Here is a 21211-nt window from a genome sequence, read left to right as displayed (position 1 = left end):
GATTTGAGGGGGACGATCTTCTTGATGGTTGGCCCAAGAGCTCTCTTAATGCCATCATACATTCCTCTGATGTTTCCGGTGTCTGAGGCCAGCTGAATATGACTGCATAGGTGTTGCCAGTAGTCGTTTGCGCAACGCCTAGCTGTTCTTTGTGCAGTACTTCTGGCTGCTTTAAGTGCTGCGGATGTTAAATCGCTGGGGGCTTTCTTGTAGTTCAACAGTGCAATGCGCTTCGCGGCTATGACAGGTTCCAGCTCTTCATTATGAGATTGAAACCAGTCTGCATTTCTCTTCGCACTTTTGCCGTCGGTGGTCAAAGCTGACTCATAGATGGCGTCTCTGATGTGGGCCCACTTGGTCTCAGCATCCCCTGTGGGAGTGTTTTGAAGGGCTGTTACAAGTGAATTTAGAAATTTTTGTAACAGCTGTGGGTGAGAAATTCTGCTCGTGTTGATGCGCGGGTGGCCCTTCTGCTTGGAATGATGCAACTTCTTTGGTCTGAGTCTAACCTTGCTGCACACCAGTGAGTGGTCGGTGTCGCAGTCCGCACTGTGGAAGCTGCGTGTGATTTGAACACTGTTTAAGGCGGCTCGCCTTGTGACAGTGAGGTCTAGCTGGTGCCAACGACGCGATCTTGGGTGCCTCCATGAAACCTGGTGACAGGGTTTAGTGTGAAAGAACGAGTTGGTGATGCAGAGGTTATGATAGGTACACAACTCAAGCAGTCTCTGCCCGTTCTCATTCATCCTTCCAACGCCATAGCGCCCAAGGCAGGAGGGCCATGAGTCATGGTCGGCCCCAACCCTGGCATTAAAGTCCCCCAGCAGGAATAGGTGTTCGGTGTTGGGGATGCTGCTAATGATATGGAGTTGTTCATAGAACTGGTCTTTAGCTTCAGGTGGGGAGCAGAATGTTGGAGCATAGATGCTGAGTAGGTGTACTGGACCAGAGGTGGTGAGCAGTCGGATGGACAGTATGCGTTCCGAGCCATTTGAGGGAGGCTCTATCATGCTGAGCAAGGAGTTTCAGATGGCGAAGCCCACTCCATGCTGTCTTGGTTCTTCAGGATCCCTGCCCTGCCAGAAGAAGGTGTAGTTTTGCTCTGCTAGAGAGCCACTCGCGGGGAGGCGAGTCTCCTGAAGTGCTGCAATGTCCACATTGAATCTACTGAGCTCGTTGTTAATGATGGCGGTCTTCCGAGAGTCGTTGATTTGTGTAAGGTCTTCCGACAGGCCAGGACACATAGTTCTGACGTTCCAGCTTGCAAAGCGAAGGGCTTGTACCTTCTTTCCTTTTTTCATGTTGTTTGGTGCAGTGTATCAGTCCACCTTTCGGGCAATGACCCTGAGCTCCAAGCACCCATTGAAGCAGGCAGACTGTGGCGGGACAAAACCTTATTGACCGGGGGCTGCCCGGTTTGAGGCGGGCGGTAGCTCTCCAGTGAGGTGCAATGACCTCTCCCACCGACAAAGGCAACCCGTGGCGCCCAGTTTCTACGCCAATTTATCTGGACTTATAACCCGTAACTGCTGCCTTCCGTGTTGTTTTAGTCGCTGTGAGGCAACTATGGAGTGACCTCTCCATGGCGCATGCCTGGGCAAATTTATGGAGGTTGAGAGTTGCCCAGTCGTCAAAACCCCCCTCTCGGCCTTTCTGGTGGGGTCCAAAGGAGTGCAGAGCACGACGTTTGGCACCGGTATGGCTGCAGGAACTGCCGGAAACATGCCAAAGGTGACACATGACCGCCTACGGGGTTCCGCTCCGGATTATCTGTTAGGGTTTACTCCCTTAGCCTTGGTCTCTCCCGAGACGCCCACAAGGCAGTGGGGTTGTTGGGGCCCCTACACAGGTGTAGGATGGTGCCGGTGGGAGGAGGGGATGCAAGGGGGAGGGGTAGAGGGAGGGGTGCAGGGGAAGGGGGTGCGGGGTGAAGATGGTGCGAGGGGGGGCGGGCTGGGACGGGGTTGTGAGGGGGTGAGCTGAGAGGGTGGAGCAGGGAAGGGGACGGGGGGAGTGGGTGGAAGGGGGGTAAAGGGGGGGGGGAGGGGGGAGGGTAAATACTGACGAAAAATATTCATTTAACGCTTCCTCTATCTCCTCTGATTCCACACACAACTTCCCACTACTATCCTTGATTGGCCCTAATCTAACTCTAGTCATTCTTTTATTCCTGATATACCAATAGAAAGCCTTAGGGTTTTCCCTGATCCTATCCGCCAATGACTTCTCGTGTCCTCTCCTTGCTCTTCTTAGCTCTCCATTTAGATCCTTCCTGGCTAGCTTGTAACTCTCAAGCGCCCTAACTGAGCCTTCACGTCTCATCCTAACATAAGCCGCCTTCTTCCTCTTGACAAGCGCTTCAACTTCTTTAGTAAACCACGGCTCCCTCGCTCGACAACTTCCTCCCTGCCTCACAGGTACATACTTATCAAGGACACGCAGTAGCTGCTCCTTGAATAAGCTCCACATTTCGATTGTTCCCATCCCCTGCAGTTTCCTTCCCCATCCTACGCATCCTAAATCTTGCCTAGTCGCACCATAATTTCCTTTCCCCCAGCTATAATTTTTGCCCTGCGGTATATACCTGTCCCTGCCCATCGCTAAGGTAAACCTAACCGAATTGTGATCACTATCACCAAAGTGCTCACCTACATCTAAATCTAACACCTGGCCGGGTTCATTACCCAGTACCAAATCCAATGTGGCATCGCCCCTGGTTGGCCTGTCTACATACTGTGTCAGAAAACCCTCCTGCACACACTGGACAAAAACTGACCCATCTAAAGTACTCGAACTATAGTATTTCCAGTCAATATTTGGAAAGTTAAAGTCCTCCATAACAACTACCCTGTTACTCTCGCCCCTGTCGAGAATCATCTTCGCTATCCTTTCCTCTACATCTCTGGAACTATTCGGAGGTCTATAAAAGACTCCCAACAGGGTGACCTCACCTCTCCTGTTTCTAACCTCGTCCCATACTACCTCAGTAGACGAGTCCTCGAACTGGATCTCTGCTGTGAGTGGGGACCAACTTTTAAGTTTCTTAAGCACTTATACAAGTGTTAAAAGTTTAATATTTTAAAAAGCTCTCAATGTGCTTAGAAACCTAAAGCCAATTCGGGTTCACTGCCGGAATTGGGCTGTTGAGACTGGAGATTGGATTTCCCAATAGGGATTTTCCCAACTATGGTGGAAGCCATGTTGCCATTTCTCAGAAACAACTCCACTTGCTCTGCTTATGAGAAGTTAAGTGTTAGGAAAAATGGTTAAGAAATGAGCAGAAAGAATTTACCTTAACTTAGCTGTGTCCTTTCCACAGTGTTGCGCAGCTCTCCCCTGAACGCATTTCTTGTGGGCATGATTGAATGGACATCAAATGTGCCTTAATATCAAAAAATGGCATGCAAGAAGTCCCTGTCACAGATTAATATTTAATAAGGCTCCCATCAGCTTGAGGCAAGAGCTTTCAAAGCCAGTGCTCCCTACTCGCATGAAGTGGTGTTAATGTGAATCTATAAAACGGTGACAAATCATTGTTCAAGAGATTTATTAACAAAATCAGAAGGAAAAACAACTATTAAGATCCTAAGACCTAATGAGAACAAATCAACAATCACTAGCTTGCAAAAGCTGTCAGTAAAAGAGTTTTTCCACGCGGCTTTCTGATGACATTCTTAAACTGAGGTTTGTAACATTAAAACCATTTAAGAAATTACATTTTTCATAATGCCTTTTATAAACTTAACTATAAAATTGGTGCCAAGTACCTTTTGAAGACCTCGGACTGCATTTGCAGTTGATATTTTCCCCACAGCTATCACTGTGATTATTGTGGGTGGGCGCAGTCTGAACATTTTTGATTCGTTCCATGGGTTATGGGTGTCTTTTATTGCCCATCCCTAATTGCCCTTGAGAAGGTGGTGGTGAGCTGCCATCTGGAACTGCTGAAGTCCACCTAGTGCGGGTACACCCATAGTTCTGTAAGGGAGGGAGTTCCAGGATTTTGATCCAGCGAGAGTGAAGGAACGGCGATATATTTCCAAGTCAGGCTGGTGTGTGGCTTGGAGGGGAACTTGCAGGTGGTGGTGTTCCCATGCGTCTGCTGCCCTTGTTCTTCTAGGTGGAAGAGGTCATGGGTTTGGAAGGTGCTGTCAGCGGAGGCATGATGAGTTGCTGGAGTTCATCTTGTAGATGGTACGCACTGCTACCACTGTGCGCCAGTGTTGGAGGGAGTGAATGATGTTGGAGGTGGTAGATCATTAAGCGGGCTGCTTTGTCCTAGAGGGTGTCGAGCTTCCTGAGTGTTGGAGCTGCACTCATCCAGGCAAGTGGAGAGTATTCCATCACACTCCTGATTTGTGCCTTGTAGATAGTGGACAGGTTTTGGAGAGACAGGAGTTGAGTTACTTGCCACAGAATTCCCAGTCTCTCACCTCCTCTTGTAACCACAGTATTTATGTAGCTGCTCCAGTTCAGTTTCTGGTCAGTGGTAACCCCCAGGATGTTAATAGTGGGGGATTCAGTGATGGTAATATCGTTGAATGTTAAGGCAGAGATTGTCCTTTCCCGGCACTTATGTGGTGGGAATGTTACTTCCACTTACCAGCCCAAGTCTGAATGTTGTCCAGATCTTACTGCATATGGACACAGTCAACTGAGGAGTTGCGAACTGAACATTGTCCAATCATCAGCGAGCATTCCCAAATCTGACCTTATGATGGAGGGAAGGTCATTGATGAAGCAGGTGAAGATGCTTGGACCTAGGCCAAATTCAATCTGGCCAGTTACGGCCCCATCAGTCTACTCTCGACCATTAGCAAAGTGATGGAAGGTGTCATCAACAGTGCTGTCAAGTGCCACTTAAACAGCAATAACTTGTTCATCCTGAGGAATTCCTCCAGCAATGTGTTGGTGCTGAGATGATTGGCCTCCAACAACCACCACCATCTTCCTTTGTGCTAGATATGACTCCAATCAGTGGAGAGTTTTCCCCCCGATTCCTCTTGACTTCAGTTCTGCTAGGGCTCCTTGATGCCACACTCTGTCGAATGCTGCCTTGATTTCAAGGGCAATTAGTCTCACCTCACCTCTTGAGTTCAACTCTCTTGTTCATGTTTGGACCAAGGCTGCGATGAGGTCAGGAGCCAAGTGGCTCTGGCGGAACCCAATCTGAGCATTGGTGAGCAGGTTATTGCTGTTTGTGGCACTTGATAGTACTGTTGATGACACCTTCCATCACTTTTCTGATGATCGAGAATAGACCGATGGAGCGGTAATTGGCCAGATTGGATTTGTCTTGCTTTTGTGTCTCGGACATTCCTGGGCAATTTTCCTCATTGTCAGGTAGATGCCAATGTTGTTGCTGTAGTGGAGCATTTTGGCTAAGGGTGTGGCTAATTTTGCAGCACAAGTTTTCAGTACTACAGCTGGGATGTTGTCAGGACTCACATAGCCTTTGCAGTAATCAGTGCCTTCAACCGTTTCTTGATATCACGTGGAGTGAATCAAATTGGCTGAAGACTGGATCTCTGATGCTGGGGACCTCAGGAGGAGGTCCTGCAGAGTGCAGAATTTCCCATCATTCATCAAAACATTAGCAAATAAAATCAAGGAAAACCCAAAGATTTTTTAAATAAATACATGAAGCGCAAGAGGATAACTAAAGAAAGAGTAGGGCCTATTAGGAATCATGAGGGAAACCTGTGTGTGGAAGTGGAGGACGTTGATAAGGTTCTTAATGAATACTTTGCATGTGTTTTCACAAAAAGGGAGACAATACAGATATTGTAATCAGGGAGGAGGACTGTGAAATATTAGCTGAAATTAACATAGAGAGGAAGTAAGTATTAAGAGGTTTAATAGCAGAGGCTCTGAACATCGTTTTCCAATCTTCTCTGGCTACAGGCGTCGTACTAGAGGCCAGCTAACGTTGTACTGTTGTTTAAAAGGGGAGAAAGGGATAGACCGAGTAATTACAGGCCAATCAGCCTAACCTCGGTGGCGAAAAAATTCTGAGGAAGAGGATAAATCTTCATTTAGAAAGACATCGATTAATCAAAGACTGTCATCATGGATTTGTTAAAGGAAGGTTGTGTCTGGCTAACGTAATTGAATTTTTTGAGGAGGTAACAAGGAGTGTCGCTGAGGGTGGTGCAATTAATGTAGCCTATATGGATTTTACTGAGGCTTTTGACAAGTAATCAATCTGCAATGTGAGACCAAAAGTAAAAGCCCATGGGATCCAAGGCAAAATGGCAAGTTGGATCCAAAATTGGCTCAGAGACAGGAAGCAAAGTATAATGGTTGATGGGTGTTTTTGTAACTGGAAGGCTGTTTACAGTGGGGTTCCACAGGGCTCTTTAGATTTAGAGATACAGCACTGAAACAGGCCCTTCGGCCCACCGAGTCTGTGCCGACCATTAACCACCCATTTATACTAATCCTACACTAATCCCATATTCCTACCACATCCTCACCTGTCCCTATATTCCCCTACCACCTACCTACACTAGTGACAATTTCTAATGTCCAATTCACCTATCAACCTGCAAGTCTTTTGGCTGTGGGAGGAAACCCATGCAGACATAGGGAGAACGTGCAAACTCCACACAGGCAGTGCCCAGAATTGAACCCGGGTTGCTGGAGCTGTGAGGCTGCGGTGCTAACCACTGCGCCACTGTGCCGCCCTTGCTTTTTGTGCTATATATCTGATTTGGGCTTGAATGTATCTTCCTTTCACGACTTCAGGACGTCCCAAAGCTCTTTGCAGCCAGTGAAGTACTCTGTAGTCACTGTTGTTTTGTAGGAATGTGGCGCAGTGGTTAGCACCGCAGCCTCACAGCTCCAGCGACCCGGGTTCAATTCTGGGCACTGCCAGTGCGGAGTTTGCAAGTTCTCCCTGTGACTGCGTGGGTTTTCGCCAGGTGCTCCGGTTTCCTCCCACAGCCAAAGACTTGCAGGTTGATTGGTAAATTGGCCATTATAAATTGCCTCTCGTATAGGTAGGTGGTAGGGGAATTGAGGGAAGGTGGGGATGTGGTCGGAATATGGGATTAATGTAGGATTAGTATAAATGGGTGGTTGATGGTTGGCACAGACTCGGTGGGCCGAAGGGCCTGTTTCAGTGCTGTATCTCTAAATAAATAAAACAAGATGAATGGAAGAATTTTAAAATGTAGGATTCACATAAAAGCTATTTTCTTTCTGAGGTAAAACATATGAGAGACAAATTTCTCTCTCAGTTCGATTAGGACACCTATTTTCTTCTTTGTTCATATTTGATGATGCTTCAGTAATTGTTTACATATTGATTTGCCTATACAGCTGCAGTGGCTAATGAAAGCCTATCGAATTTACTCAAGTTCTTGAAGGAAATGGCAGGCCTTGTTGATAAATTCTGTGGATTTGATATATTTAGATTTCAGCAAAATAGTTGTCACAATGATTAGTTCATAAAATAGGAATGCATGGAATAAGAGGCAAGCTTCAGAAGCGGTTTGAAAGGTTGGCTAAACTGAAGGCTGGCTGTGAGCAGAGCTATGTGAACATGGCGAAGGGTCGCTGCTGCGGTGCCACAGAGATCAGTGCCGTGCCCATTGCTGTTTACAGTTTATATTAGTGTTTTGGCATAGGGACAGAAACAAAACTGGCTTAAATTTGCAGATGACATTTAATTAGGGAGGATTTCAAACTCTAGAGAAGGGACAATCCAGATACAAAGGAATCTAGTAGGTTTGGAAGGTGGACTATTGAGCAGCAAATAGCATTTGGACCAATGTGGTGTAGTGAGACTAGGGAAGGGAAATAAACAGTTGGAATACAAACTAAATAGTTGTAGGCAAAAGGACACAACATGGGAGGAATTCCGGGGGTATTAGTGCATAGCTCATTGAAATCAACAGTGCAGTTTGCAATAGCAGTAACTAAAGCTAATTGGAGTTGCAATCATATGCAAGGGGCAGCCCAGGGAGGCAGTGGAAAAAGCCAGAGGAATAAACATCAGATGTGAAGATGTGTCTGTACAAAACCCTGGTGGTGTCATGCCTAGAATGCTGTGTATGATTCTGGTCGCTACAACAGCAAAATCCAGGTAATGGAGCAGAAAATGTCAACCAAACTGATGCCTACATTAAGGCCGCAGAACTGTGAGATGTTGAAGACCTTGAGATTTATTCTGAAGAAAAGGACCAGGAGATACTATACAAATATTGAAGCTTGATACTTTCAAGATTTGATGCAAACTGTAGAATGAAGGGAAATAGGACAAATTTACAGGAGAAAAGATGTATAGCCAGTTCAGAATGAAGACTTTTCCAAGAAAGTTGCAATCATTTTAATGGACAGTCCAGGGAGGCAATGGAAAATTTTAAAGGAGAATTGGATAGATACTTACTAGTGGATGAATGAAAGGTATTAATTTTTGAAACTGTTCAAGTGGACTGCAGTGAATTTTCTTATCCTGCATGTTCCTGATAGGACTTCTTTTGAATCGGTGTTGCATTTTAGATGGTCATGGATAATTTGAGACTGTCGGTGAATCTTGGAGATGAAAACCTATAGTTGTGATGAAAGGGGTAAGAAAGAAAAGGCCAGCTTTTCCAGACTATAATTAGATTTTTTTCTTTTTGCTGTATTAAGCATTTGTGTAGAAAAATAATGGATTGAAAGAGCAGCATCTCATTATCTTTGAAATCAGCCAATTAATGAGAGATTTTAGGAAAATGTAGTATGGTTATATCGCCTGAGTGATGACTGATTTTATCTGTGTGTCTGTGTGCGCATTACTTTGCAATAACGATTTTGAAATCATTTCGGATATGCTGGGCTTTAGGGCTCACGCCACTGGCCAGGTCTTATGCACAGAGGGTAGCTTATTGGAAAATTTTCCTCCAATGCCCGCGATCTTTTGTCCATTTAATGTCAACAGGCAGAAAATCATCAGCAAAGCACCTGCAATTTTCCAGTTAATCACCCACTGTTTGCGAGATTGTATGGCGTCTTCTTCTTCTTTGGCCTCCTTGTCTCGAGAGACAATGGGTAAGCACCTGGAGGTGGTCAGTGGTTTGTGAAGCAGCACCTGGACTGGCTATAAAGGCCAATTCTAGAGTGACAGACTCTTCCACAGGTGCTGCAGATAAATTGGTTGTCGGGGCTGTTACACAGTTGGCTCTCCCCTTGCGCTTCTGTCTTTTTTCCTGCCAACTGCTAAGTCTCTTCGACTTGCCACACTTTAGCCCTGCCTTTATGGCTGCCCGCCAGCTCTGGCGATCACTGGCAACTGACTCCCACGACTTGTGATCAATGTCACAGGACTTCATGTCGTGTTTGCAGACATCTTTAAAGCGGAGACATAGACGGCCAGTGGGTCTGATACCAGTGACGAGCTCACTGTACAATGTGTCTTTGGGGATCCTGCCATCTTTCATACGGCTCACATGGCCAAGCCATCTCAAGCACCGCTGGCTCAGTAGGGTGTATATGCTGGGGATGTTGGCCGCCTTGATGACTTCTGTGTTGGGGATACGGTCCTGCCACCTGATGCCAAGTATTCTCCGGAGGCAGCGAAGATGGAATGAATTGAGACGTCGCTCTTGACTGACATACGTTGTCCAGGCCTTGCTGCCATAGAGCAAGGTACTGAGGACACAGGCCTGATACACTCGGACTTTTGTATTCCGTGTCAGTGCGCCATTTTCCCACACTCTCTTGGCCAGTCTGGACATCGCAGCGGAAGCCTTTCCCATGCGCTTGTTGATTTCTGCATCGAGAGACAGGTTACTGGTGATAGTTGAGCCTAGGTAGGTGAACCACTTCCAGAGCGTGGTCGCCGATATTGATGGATGGAGCATTTCTGATGCCCTGTCCCATGATGTTCGTTTTCCTGAGGCTGATGGTGAGGCCAAATTCATTGCAGGCAGCTGCAATCCTGTCGATGAGACTCTGCAGACACTCTTCAGTGTGAGATGTTAATGCAGCATCGTCAGCAAAGAGGAGTTCCCTGATGAGGACTTTCCGTACTTTGGTCTTCACTCTTAGACGGGCAAGGTTGAACAACCTGCCACCATAAAGCCCATCAAATTAGTTTTCAAATGTGCATCTAGCCCCATTAGTAAGCAGTTTGCTGGAAAAATCTTTGATCAGTTGTCAGTAACAATGTTTCCTCAGAAAAAGCTTAGTAGTTTGACATATCTGTTTCTATTATTTTAGCCTCAGTAATTGAATGGCATTGATAAAGGTCATGGTGACTGCCCATTTCCCCTTTTGGTTACGAAATGTTTATAACATGCATGCAGCTTTAATAGTGCATTTTAATCATTATCTTGAATAGATTTGGATTTAGGATAATCGGAATACTGTGTATGCACATGTTCATGTTTTTATATACTATTTTGGGTATATATAATAGTCTATTGCAGTTCTTGTAGTATTGTGTTTCTCAAATTCTCGCAAGTCAGTGGTATCACGTCCATCCTCCTCCACCACTCTCTTCAGCAAAGCTTTTAGTGCCAGCTGTGACTCAGTTGGTAGCACTCTTGTTTCTGAGTCACAATGTTCTGCGCTCAAGTCCCGCTCCAGGACTTGCACACAAAAATCTAGACTGACGCTCCAGTATAGTACTGAAAGAGTGCTGCACTGTTGGAGATATCACCTTTCAGGTGAGATCTTAAACTGAGGCCCTGTCAGCCCTCTGGGGTAATGTAAAGGATCCCCATGGCACTATTTTGACAACAACAGGGAGTTATTCCTGGTGTCCTGGCCAATATTTATCGCTCAATCAACATCACAAAAGCAGATTATCTGGTCATTATTACATTGCTGTCTGTGAGAGGTCGCTGTGTGCAAATTGGATACTGTGTTTCCTACATTACAACAGTGACGGCACTTCAAGCGTACTTCATTGATTGCAAAGCACTTTGAGACATCCGGTGGTCATGAAAAGCACTATATAAATGCATGTCTTTTTGTCTCAAAATGCATGTTATTTTAAAAAAGAAAGTAAATTGGCTTTTTATTTCCTATTCTCTCTCCTACAACTTAGCTTTTGTTTAGCTTTCAGCTACAGGTTTATTTTTCTGAGTCTCTATCAGCTCATTATCCATTGTGTTTGAAGAACCCACATCACCAAAAACCTGTTTCTGATTAGCTGAAAATCAATCCCAAAGGCTGTTTTGGAATACAATACAAAGTTTGACTTGGTCATCTTATTAGGCAGCTAGGTCAAAGTTCGGTTGGTTTTTCTTGGGCAGACACCAAAATACTTAATGAGGTAAGTTGTCAGTGGCCCAAGCACACTGAACCCAGTGACTGCAGTGGCCCAAATTTCAACTTTTTAAAAATATATGTTACTTATACTTTTATCTTCTGCAGGTAACATCATCTTTTCCATCACAGCAGCTGACACTGACGCACATTTGTGCTTCAGACAGTGGCAGTGCTATTGCTTATTGGCTCCACAGTGGCTAATTTTAAAATGAACTCGTGCATCCTGCGTAAAACTGGTTGATACTGTGTTTAATGTAAAATATAATTTAGCTGGGTCAGGATGAAAGGAAGGTTATTTATTTTATGATAGTTAATTTATATCATATTGCATTTTAAGATGCTGGTAATTGTGGAAAGCTGTTTCTGTAGTATAACCCTAATGGGGGGGGGAGGCAGCGAAAGATGTAGATGTAATATTTAAAAAAAAACTTTTCTTTTGCAGGTCTCCGTTGCCTTATCCTGGTACAGAACGAGAGTATGAGGTAAAATCAATGTGTCTCTAAATATTTTAATGTATACCAATTGAGTTTGCTGAAAATAGAGACATGTTGTCGAGGCTTTTCGTCTTGCACTTATCAGGACTATCCGCAAGAATAACCAATGTAAGGGAAAACAACAACTTATACTCCATGAGAAGCGAGTGCTGACTGGTTGGCAAGTGAACGCCGATTGGTAGAGGCCAACCCCTCTACCAATCAGAGTTCACTTGCCAACCAGTCAGTACACTCTTCTCATACAGTATAAGTTGTTGTTTTCCCTTACATTGGTTATTCTTGCAGATTGTCCTGATAAGTGCAAGATGAAAAGTCTTGACAACATGTCTCTATTTTCAGCAATACTCAAGTTCTGTGCTACTAAATGACTATTTGTATACCAATTGAGCTAATATTTTTAGTGTGTTTTTGTAGGGTGGAGGTAATGACAAGCTTCTTACAAGGTGATTAGAATTTAAACTTAATTAACGAAAGTGTACTTGTGTTCTGAAAACTGGATTTGTAATGCATCAAAATGTTCATATGTTTTAAGGAAAGATTCACTTGTTCTTACAGCTTGCTGTATTAGATTACTTCAGTGCAGTGCATAGAGAAAAATTGGATGGAAAATGCATAAGTGAACTTGCACAATAGTAAGTCTGCTAATTATGTAACTGCTGGAGTACCTAGAACATAACCGCTCATGCCAAGATCTAGATCTCTTGGGATAAACATATTTTAAACCTTTAGCATTATGTAAACATGTTTTAAGCAAGATGGAGGGGGAAGCAAAAAAGCCATAGATGATAATGATTTGTTATGGAGGTAAAGTCGTTTTTTTAATGGGACTTGAGCCCACAAATTTCTGACTTGGAAGTGAGCGTACTACCACTGATCTATGGCTGACACCTAAGCATGGTTACCAGCATAGCCTGGCAGGGTGAGAAGCGTGACTTGAAGGTCCATGCTAGTAAAAATTTAGATGTTCTTTGGGGGAAAAAAAGAAAAGTGATATATTCTCCTGTTTAAAAAGGGGGAAGCACTTGGAACAAGGGTCCTCCCCTTCGCTTTCTCAAAGGGGAAAGAATGTCTTACAAGTTTAGTGTTGCACAACGTGATGGTTGCATCTACGTTAATTATTTTAATTTTATAGGTGTTTCTTCAAGACCTTGTGAGAAATTTGTATGATGAGGGAAATGATAAGTTCAGAGAATGCAAATGGGCTGATGCTTTGAATCAATATACTGAAGCCTTAAATGTGGCTGATTATGCATCTGAAGAAATCAGTATTGTAAATGGAGTAATAGAGAAGCTGTATGCAAATCGTGCAGCCTGCTACTTGAACATGGTAAGATTTTTTTAAAAATGCGCACGCGTCGAATGTGTGCGAGAAACTTGCGTTCTAATTGTTTCTTATGAAGTGTAATGGCAAGAATTAAGACTTTAAATAATCCTTTATGACAATGATAATCTGTCATTTAATATTGCTTCAAAATTATCTGGGTTTAAATATCTTTCCTTGGAGATGCACAGTATGACTTTGGTGTCATAACTGATGCCAGTCCTGTTCTCACGTATTGTCCATGCATGCACACTTCAAGCATTGATCACTGGATAGTTTTTTACTCCCGTGTTATTTCCCCCATTAAGTTCTTGAAGTCTAAAACTAATTGTGACAGTCATCCTCTTATATAATGTTTCTATTCTGTGCTGCTGTTGTTCTTTTAGGGTCTCTATAATCAGGTATTAGATGATTGTGACAAAGCTTTGCAGCTGAATCATAATAACTACAGAGCACTCTATCGAAAAGGAAAATCCCTGAAAGAATTAGGAAGGCATAAAGAAGCCTACGATGTTGTTGCAAAATGCTTGCTAGCTGTGCCACAGGTAAGAGAAATGACAGTTATATCTACTCAATAACCATTTTTGATAAAATAATTGTATTTTCAGCCTGTTAATACTGTGCAGTGATCACTTATGAAATGTGTTTTTGAATATACTTATACAATTAAAGCGATTCCTGTATTCAGGGGCCTGCAGCTAGTAATCTTTAAAGAAAAGTGGCTACTACTGATAAAACTGGAAGAAAAATAAGTATTGACGATGGCTTTGATTGTAGTGCTTTATATTAGCAACCTGGTATATCAAAGTGATGTGGAAACTGTGCCCCAGTGTTCACTGTGTTGCTGTATTACTGATGCTAGGATGTTGATTTTTGTGTTTGCTATTCAACTTGTGGTGAGTTTTGTTCCCAGTCACAGCTGTTCCATCTGGGGGGGGTGTGGGGAGGCGGTGGCGGAATGTGCAATCAACAGATGAGGGACTTCCTTGTAAGGAGGAAGCAGTGATAGGGCAATCAAACTTGGGTTAGGTTTTCCATCCGTCTCTCGATGCCAGTTACAAAGTGGCATTAGCAGAGTTCTGGAATCACCATGCCTGTCCACTTTCTCACTTGATAAGTGGTCCATGCAGTTGGGAACCTAAAGATGTAGGATACGGCAGTTAACTTAAAGCAAACAGGGAAGGGAAGAGAGAAATGAAGTAAACATAATTTAGTTTCTCACTTTACTGAAAGCATTACTGTTTTTTTTAATCCCCCTTCCCTTTTGAAGTAATGTGGTTTCAGCATTCTCTGTTCCTAAATTGTTACCTGGGTTCCTATCAGCACTAGCCTACAATATAATAATTTAAAATGTAGGGTTCAGAATGAAAGAAAGAAGTATCTTGGATCTTTTAATAGAATTGTCTTTTAAAATTCACTGTTTGACTCTTAACAGGTGTTCAACTTATTCCCTCCATGTACAGGTAGTAGTGGGAAGCTTTCTGCTGCTGTTTGAATCCAAGTAGTGTTTTTGTTCCTTTCCCTCACTGAAACAATTTTTTTATTAATAGTGAACTTCATCTGTATGGGCTGATTGAAGGTTGTGACCTGCAGTCTTGGCCTTCAAAATGTATCTGTCTAATCTTTGTTGCCTAGTACAGTAAAGTAGGCATCTGTTAATTGTACAACAGAATTGTTGTTTTTAAAGACAAATAGAGAAATGTGTTAAAATTATGTATTTTAGGATGATAATGTAATAAAATTAACCCAGGAGCTGGCTCAGAAATTAGGATTAAAAATTCGGAAAGCTTATGTTAGAGCTCAGGTGAGTACATTCTATGCTATGAGCTAATTTTTTTAAATCAAGCTTTCGTTCGAAATCTTCTATGTTAATTGAATGTTTGTCATTCTCTTTTAGCCTCCTTTGAACCCAGTAGTTGCTGTACCTTCTGCTGAATCTTCGGATCAAGTAAGTACATTTTTATTAGCATGTTTAAATATTCTATGTTGTATTCAATATCCACGAAGCATTTTATCAACTTTTGGCAGTTGCTACATCATTAGAATTTAAAAGTGACATACACTGGTGTTTTTTTTTTGATACCATGAGGAATTTAAAATACTCATGCAGGAGTGTTGTGACGAGAGTAGATTTTGTTGGTATCTCATGTTATTTGTAACATCAAAGATTTTTTTGTTTTAGTAGGCAGTAGAAAACTATACCTTCATAAATAGCAAGCAAATAAAATTTTTCCTTGGTGATTTGAAAGAAATTCTCATAATTTAGAAGTGTTAGCTTCTTATTGTGACATCTGCTACATTGTTCATAAATGTAAACACAAATTCTCATCTAAATTCAGTAGGTCTACCACTCTAAATCAGGAAATTTTTGTTATCATAAATGTCACTTTATTTGTGTATGAACATTTTTGTGCGTTTAAATTAGTGCCTGTTCCTAAAAGCGTATGTCAATCAAATACATTTGGTGCAAAAATGCTTATGGTCTCAGGTTTGCCTAAAATGTTGTATTTCCTGATTTTTTTTTTAAAGCATTTTGTAGCAGCTTGCCTATGACATCTGAAGCAGTACTTGCTGAAAATTTTGTTTTCCTGGGGTTTTGTGCTAGAGATGAGAAAAGAATCACAATAATGGATTTAACGCATGTTGCCATGCTGTGGAGGTTCATGAAATAGTAAGATGCAGGTTCTTGCGCAGAATTTCCACCAGGCGTTCAGATTTTATTCGTGCTGTTGGAAGCACCAAGCAGAAGACAAGTGCTTTGTTGGATCAAGAAGGAAAATCAGATGGAAACTAACACCAGGTCCTAGCATCTAATATAGAACAAGATGGGTAAATGCCTGACACCAGGTTGCCTCCCTGTCCTGTTAGTCAGGGAGAATGGAGAGATAATAAAACTGACAGAAAATGAAATCTACCAAAATAATATTGATTAATCAAATGGGTATGCTTTTTTCAAACAGTTGATTGAGAAAATTAATTGAAGTGCTCAAATTGTGTGCTGTTTAAATGGATTTGGAAGCATTGTCCTTTTTAAAACAGTTGTAACACCTTTCATTGGGAGATGGGGAACTTAGAAGACTGGGTAAACTATACTACAGTGTCACATCTTCGTATCTTGATAAGCAAGGGTGTAAAAGGTTATTTGGGGTAGGCAGGAATGTGGAATAATCAGTTCAGCCATGAACTTATGGAATTACGGAGATGGCTCAAGGGGCCGAGTGGCCTACTCCTGGTCCTAATTCGTATGTTCGTTTCTGCTACCAGCTGACTCTGAGGAGCCTTAGACGGATGTGCAAAGTGCTCTTGCCCCATTTCTAGAGGATAGTTTGTGACAGAACAAGATCCAAGAAAGGTGGGGAAAAATAGGAATGGGAACAAAATGGCAGATGCAAAAATAATGCATTGTTTCTGATCATCATGTAGTCTAAGAGGTGGAATACCTCCTGTAAAAAGCTGCAGAACTCATAGCTTTCTGCTTACAACCATCAAATAGCAGACTTGTGTCCTGATAACTGTTGTTGATATATTTTCCCCCCCCCCACCGCCCCCCGAGCAATTAGTGTCTGCTACCAATTAAATGTCAAACACACATTTTGAAACTTGCAGCATGAGAGGGGTGAAATAATAAAAATGAACCAATGCTAGGGAGTGGATATTTGAGGAGTTATCTGAAATATATTTAAGTTGTCAGAGCCCAGAGTGTGCCTTTTAACATGAGAGTGAGTTTGCTGAGCATTATTATTAAACCACTTTTACCTTTTTTTCCCTCTATAGCTCACCAATGGTTTGGATTCTGTTGAAGATATTGAAATAGGTAAAGTGAACTTAATTTTATCTTCATCTTTTTCATTCTTGTCAGCGAAATCTGCAGTGCTCTGGGAACTGTTTGACTGCTTTCCCAGTGATGAGAGGTACATGTTCCAAGGAGATCAGATAAAACTGTCCTCTGAAAATACATTACATTCATAAGTTGACAGAGAATGATGGCATAAAATTTAATGATCTGCTTTTTGAAATTTTCCCCTTTGATATAACAAAAACTTGAGATCTTTTGTGAGATTATATCTTGGTTAATAGCAACTTTTTAATCTGAGAGGTAAGATTTGTCAGTTTGACATTACCATCCTTTTTTGTTGTAGATTACCCAGGATTAAGTTTGAAACCTTCTGTTTCTACATCCATCTCTTCAGATGAAATCCCTCAAACAGCATGTGATTCAGCCCGAATTCCAGTTGTTTCTAATTCTGCATCGCCCACTGTACAACTGTCAGAGAAAACCAACCTTTCCACTACTGCACTAATGAATGGAGGAGAAGTACCTTTCTCAGTGCCTGAATCACGTTTAGACTTTACTGATGGTGACAAAATTGGAGAAGATCTGGATGAGCTGCTAGATTCTATGTCTACAGTGGAAGAAATTCCAATGGTAAAACAGAACTCTGAACTCCTCATGGCATGTTACATCTCTTTAAAGTATAGCACTTGGCAAGCTGTGATTGCTGTAAATGCCTGTCGATCATAATTTGTAACTACTGGAGGTGTGCAGAACTTTGCAAGGATAACACAGTTGGTCTGATGTGCAAGTAAATGGTTTATTGAGGCCTGCAACTTCTGTTTAGTACTGTGAAGCATTTTTAAACCAGACATTATGTGGTTAGAAGAGCATACTACTACAGGCGGGCTCCCAGATTTGAATTTGTTGTGCGCGTAGAATGCTACAATTGGCCTCAGCACCCCTTGGCGGTAGAGAGCTAAATTGGCCAGTGTTTTTGTTCCTGTTTGCCATCCAGTGACTGGAAATATGCACGTGTGGTTATTATTTGAGGACCTCTTTGGAGTCATTGTGACATGGTCAAAAAAATCAGTTGACGCTTTTCAGCCACACACGTGAACCATCTGTGCACATCAGGCACCGTATGTATAAAAACCTGCAATCGTGGAATCTTCAATTTTTAATATGACATAAAAATGCATTAAAAGAAACATAAAATACAGTTCAGGTCTCAATGAAGATTGCTTTTTTAAACACTTCAAAAAAAATTTTTGTAAAACACCAGACCAATTACTTTCCTGCTTTGCATGAAAATCTGGTCGCAATGTGAAGAACCCTTCCAAATAAGTGCATTTGGAGGATGTTTGCATCTGAGAGTTGGGGTTGGGCCAGTTTTTTAGTTCTTGATGGACGGCTGTAAGAGTGAGGACACTTTGGCATAATGTAGTATCTCACTTTTGCCCATAATTCTGCAATTTTTTAAGCTGTGTAATTGGTTTTCCACAGTGAGCTCGGTGTCATATTTTGCTTTACATTTCTTTTGTGAAGTGCCTTGGGACATTTTATTATGTTAAAGGCACTATCTAAATATAAGTAGTTGTTGTTGGCACCCAAATTACACATGTCTGTCTGAGCAAATGCAGATTATATCTGTTGCTGGGTTCAATGCAGAGGAAACGCCAAACATCAGTGTCCAAAACCAAATTAATGTGCAGCCGACGTTATTTAATTGCCATATTGAACTCCCATGAAGAGTAATTATACTCTTTGTAAAAGATTAAAATTTTTTCAGTGGAAGATGCAATTTTTTAGATGTCCTAATGGAGCCTTTGTTCTATTTCATTCGATTGTTGCAGACCTGATGGGAGACTCTATCAGTGAAATTGAATTATGTTGCAGTACACTGGTACTCTGAATTAGAAAATTTTCATCTTGTCACTTACATTTTCTATTCTTGCATGCTGTTTTCACACAACACACTTTTATTTTTATCCACTTTTCAATAAAAGAAACAACGGAGATGGTGAAAAAATTGAACTATAGGCTGCCTGTAAACAGAACTTTGTATCGATACAAGATCTTCCCCATCTTCCTTACCCACTAGTCATCTTAATTGATGGTGGTTGAGATGACTGGTTATTTTGATAATTCTTCACAGTTCTTTGTGGCCTGCTCGCTAAAGACAAGTTTACTAAAATGTCCTTTTGCAGTATACCACTCGATGAGATACAGGTGACATTATTGTAAGGAAAATGCATCCGATATCATGATTTGGCATGCAGTGATTTTCAAACTTCTCTAATGTGGATACACCAAACGTATCTAACATAAGTTATGTTGGTAAAATGAAGATCAAATGCCACATGAAATTGGAGAGGATTTTTTAAATATTTGTGTGAAATTAGTAATATTTGTTTTGCACAATGAATAATTTTGGGTCAGTAATTTATAATATTTAGTAATATTTTAGAACCTTTGATAAAATTTGATCTAATCCACCTGTTTCTACTTTCTGTTCTGGGTCTGGTCCATTGCTGGGAGTACAGTATTTGATATTATATGTAGGCGACAAACTGGTTGGCCAAGCTTGCTTTGGGGGTGGGGGGGGCGGTGGGATGGGCGGGTGTTCTGTTAACTTAAAATTGTTAAAATGTATGGTGTAATCAAAAGTATATTTATTTGCCAGAAGCTAATGAATTTGCAAGACATAGTGTTAATTTGATCAGTTGGTAACAACAACAACAACTTCTATAGCGTCTTTACCGTAATAAAATGTTCCAAGACACTTTACAGGAGCATTATAAAACAAAGTATGACACCGAGCCATGTAAGGAAATATTGGGTCAGATAACCAAAAGCTTAGTCAAAGAGGTAGGTTTTAAGGAGTGTCTTAAAGGAGGAAAGCGAGGCAGAGAGATGTAGGGAGGGTATTCCAAAGCTTGGGACCTAGGCAACTGAAGGTGCGGTCATCAATGATGGAGCGATTAAAATCAGGAATGCACAAGAAACCAGAATTAGAGGAACGCAGGTATCTTGGAGGGTTGTGGGGATGGATGAGATTACAGAGATAGGGAGGGGCGAGGCCATGGAGGGATTTGAAAACAAGGATGAGAATTTTCATAGTAAGATGTTGCTTAACAGGGAGCCAATGTAGGTCAGCGAGCACAGGGGTGATAGGGGAATGGGACTTGGTGTGAGTTAAGACACAGGTGACAGAGTTTTGGATGACATCAAGTTTATGGAGAGTAGAATGTGGGAGACCAGCCAGGAGTGCGTTGGAATAGTCAAGTTTAAAGTATATTTACCTCCTGAGACATAAGATTATGGGTTCAAATCTGGAAAACCATCACTTCAGTGTAGAACTGAGGAAGTGCCACAAACCACTGACCACCTCCAGGCGCGTATCCATTGTCTCTCGAGATAAGGAGGCCCAAAAGAAAGAAAGAAAGTCTTTTGGTTGAAATATTGAACTAAGGCCTAGTCTGCCTGCTGAAGTGGATATATCAGATCCCACGGCATTATTTGAAGAAGAACTGGAAGTTTTCCTGATGTCCAACATGCATCTCACAACGTACACCACCAAAAAATAGATTTTCTGATCGTTCATTTGCAGTTTATGGGTGCTTGCCATGAATTGGCGGTGACATTTACATAAATAATTGACTATTTTTCAAAAATAATCCATTAGTTGTGAAGTGCTTTGAGACGTACATGATCAAGCAATATATAAATATAAGTTCTTTAACTACTTTTTGATCTTGTGAATTGTTTATGCCTTGACTAAAACTGATTGCTTTACTCCTTTAATTGCAGAAGCCTATGAATCTTAAAGGAAATATTTCTTCTAGCTTGCCAGCCAGTATGCCTTCCAGTATTCCTTGTCACAGTTCTGTCTTAGTGCCACCACTCCAAGTTACAAGTAGTAGTATTCCTCCGGTGACTCTGCCATCAGTGTATTCATTACCTATGAATATGCTATCATATGACACTTTTGGTTCCAGAATGGATTCTTTAGATTCTCTACCTATTATGGAATCTCAGAGAGGTAAGAATTGTTCATCAAGTACATAGCCAAATTTGTTAAATGCTTCCATACTCTTGTATTTCCTATTCATTGGAAACATTTTTGTGTCCTGTTGGCTTTTCTGTAGACTTCAGATAGGTGATCTGCTCATTTGTTTCCAATACTGTTGTTTTGCATGAGACTTAAAATGTATCCTTGCTCCCTCAATGCTGGGAACTTCTCACCATTGAGAGCAACCTCTCTGGACCATCACATTAAAATCAGGAACTGGCCAAGTGGTGATGTTTTTACATAGTCTGCTTTTGGCATAGGACTCTAGAAGTGAATGTGTTTTCAAG

The 21211-nt window shown here is 41.9% G+C and overlaps 1 protein-coding gene across 6 annotated transcripts in view; it reads left to right on the top strand.

Annotated features, from left to right (window-relative positions):
* zc3h7a (zinc finger CCCH-type containing 7A) overlaps nt 1–21211 on the top strand; it is a 122259-nt gene that overhangs the window by 62800 nt on the left and 38248 nt on the right. For 5 of the 6 annotated variants that reach the window (XM_068056425.1, XM_068056423.1, XM_068056427.1 and 2 more), the window contains exons 3-10: nt 11705–11744; nt 12889–13083; nt 13464–13622; nt 14801–14881; nt 14975–15025; nt 16852–16891; nt 17217–17503; nt 20663–20894. In XM_068056425.1, coding sequence (XP_067912526.1) covers nt 11705–11744; nt 12889–13083; nt 13464–13622; nt 14801–14881; nt 14975–15025; nt 16852–16891; nt 17217–17503; nt 20663–20894 — 1085 coding nt within the window. The remainder of the gene's footprint in view (nt 1–11704; nt 11745–12888; nt 13084–13463; nt 13623–14800; nt 14882–14974; nt 15026–16851; nt 16892–17216; nt 17504–20662; nt 20895–21211) is intronic. The other variant, XM_068056424.1, reaches the window with a different exon arrangement.

Source organism: Heterodontus francisci, chromosome 24, assembly GCF_036365525.1.
Source record: "Heterodontus francisci isolate sHetFra1 chromosome 24, sHetFra1.hap1, whole genome shotgun sequence".
NCBI classification, from domain to species: Eukaryota; Metazoa; Chordata; class Chondrichthyes; order Heterodontiformes; family Heterodontidae; genus Heterodontus; species Heterodontus francisci.
Note: the sequence above shows the minus strand (reverse complement) of the source record. Positions and strands in the feature narration are given on the sequence as shown.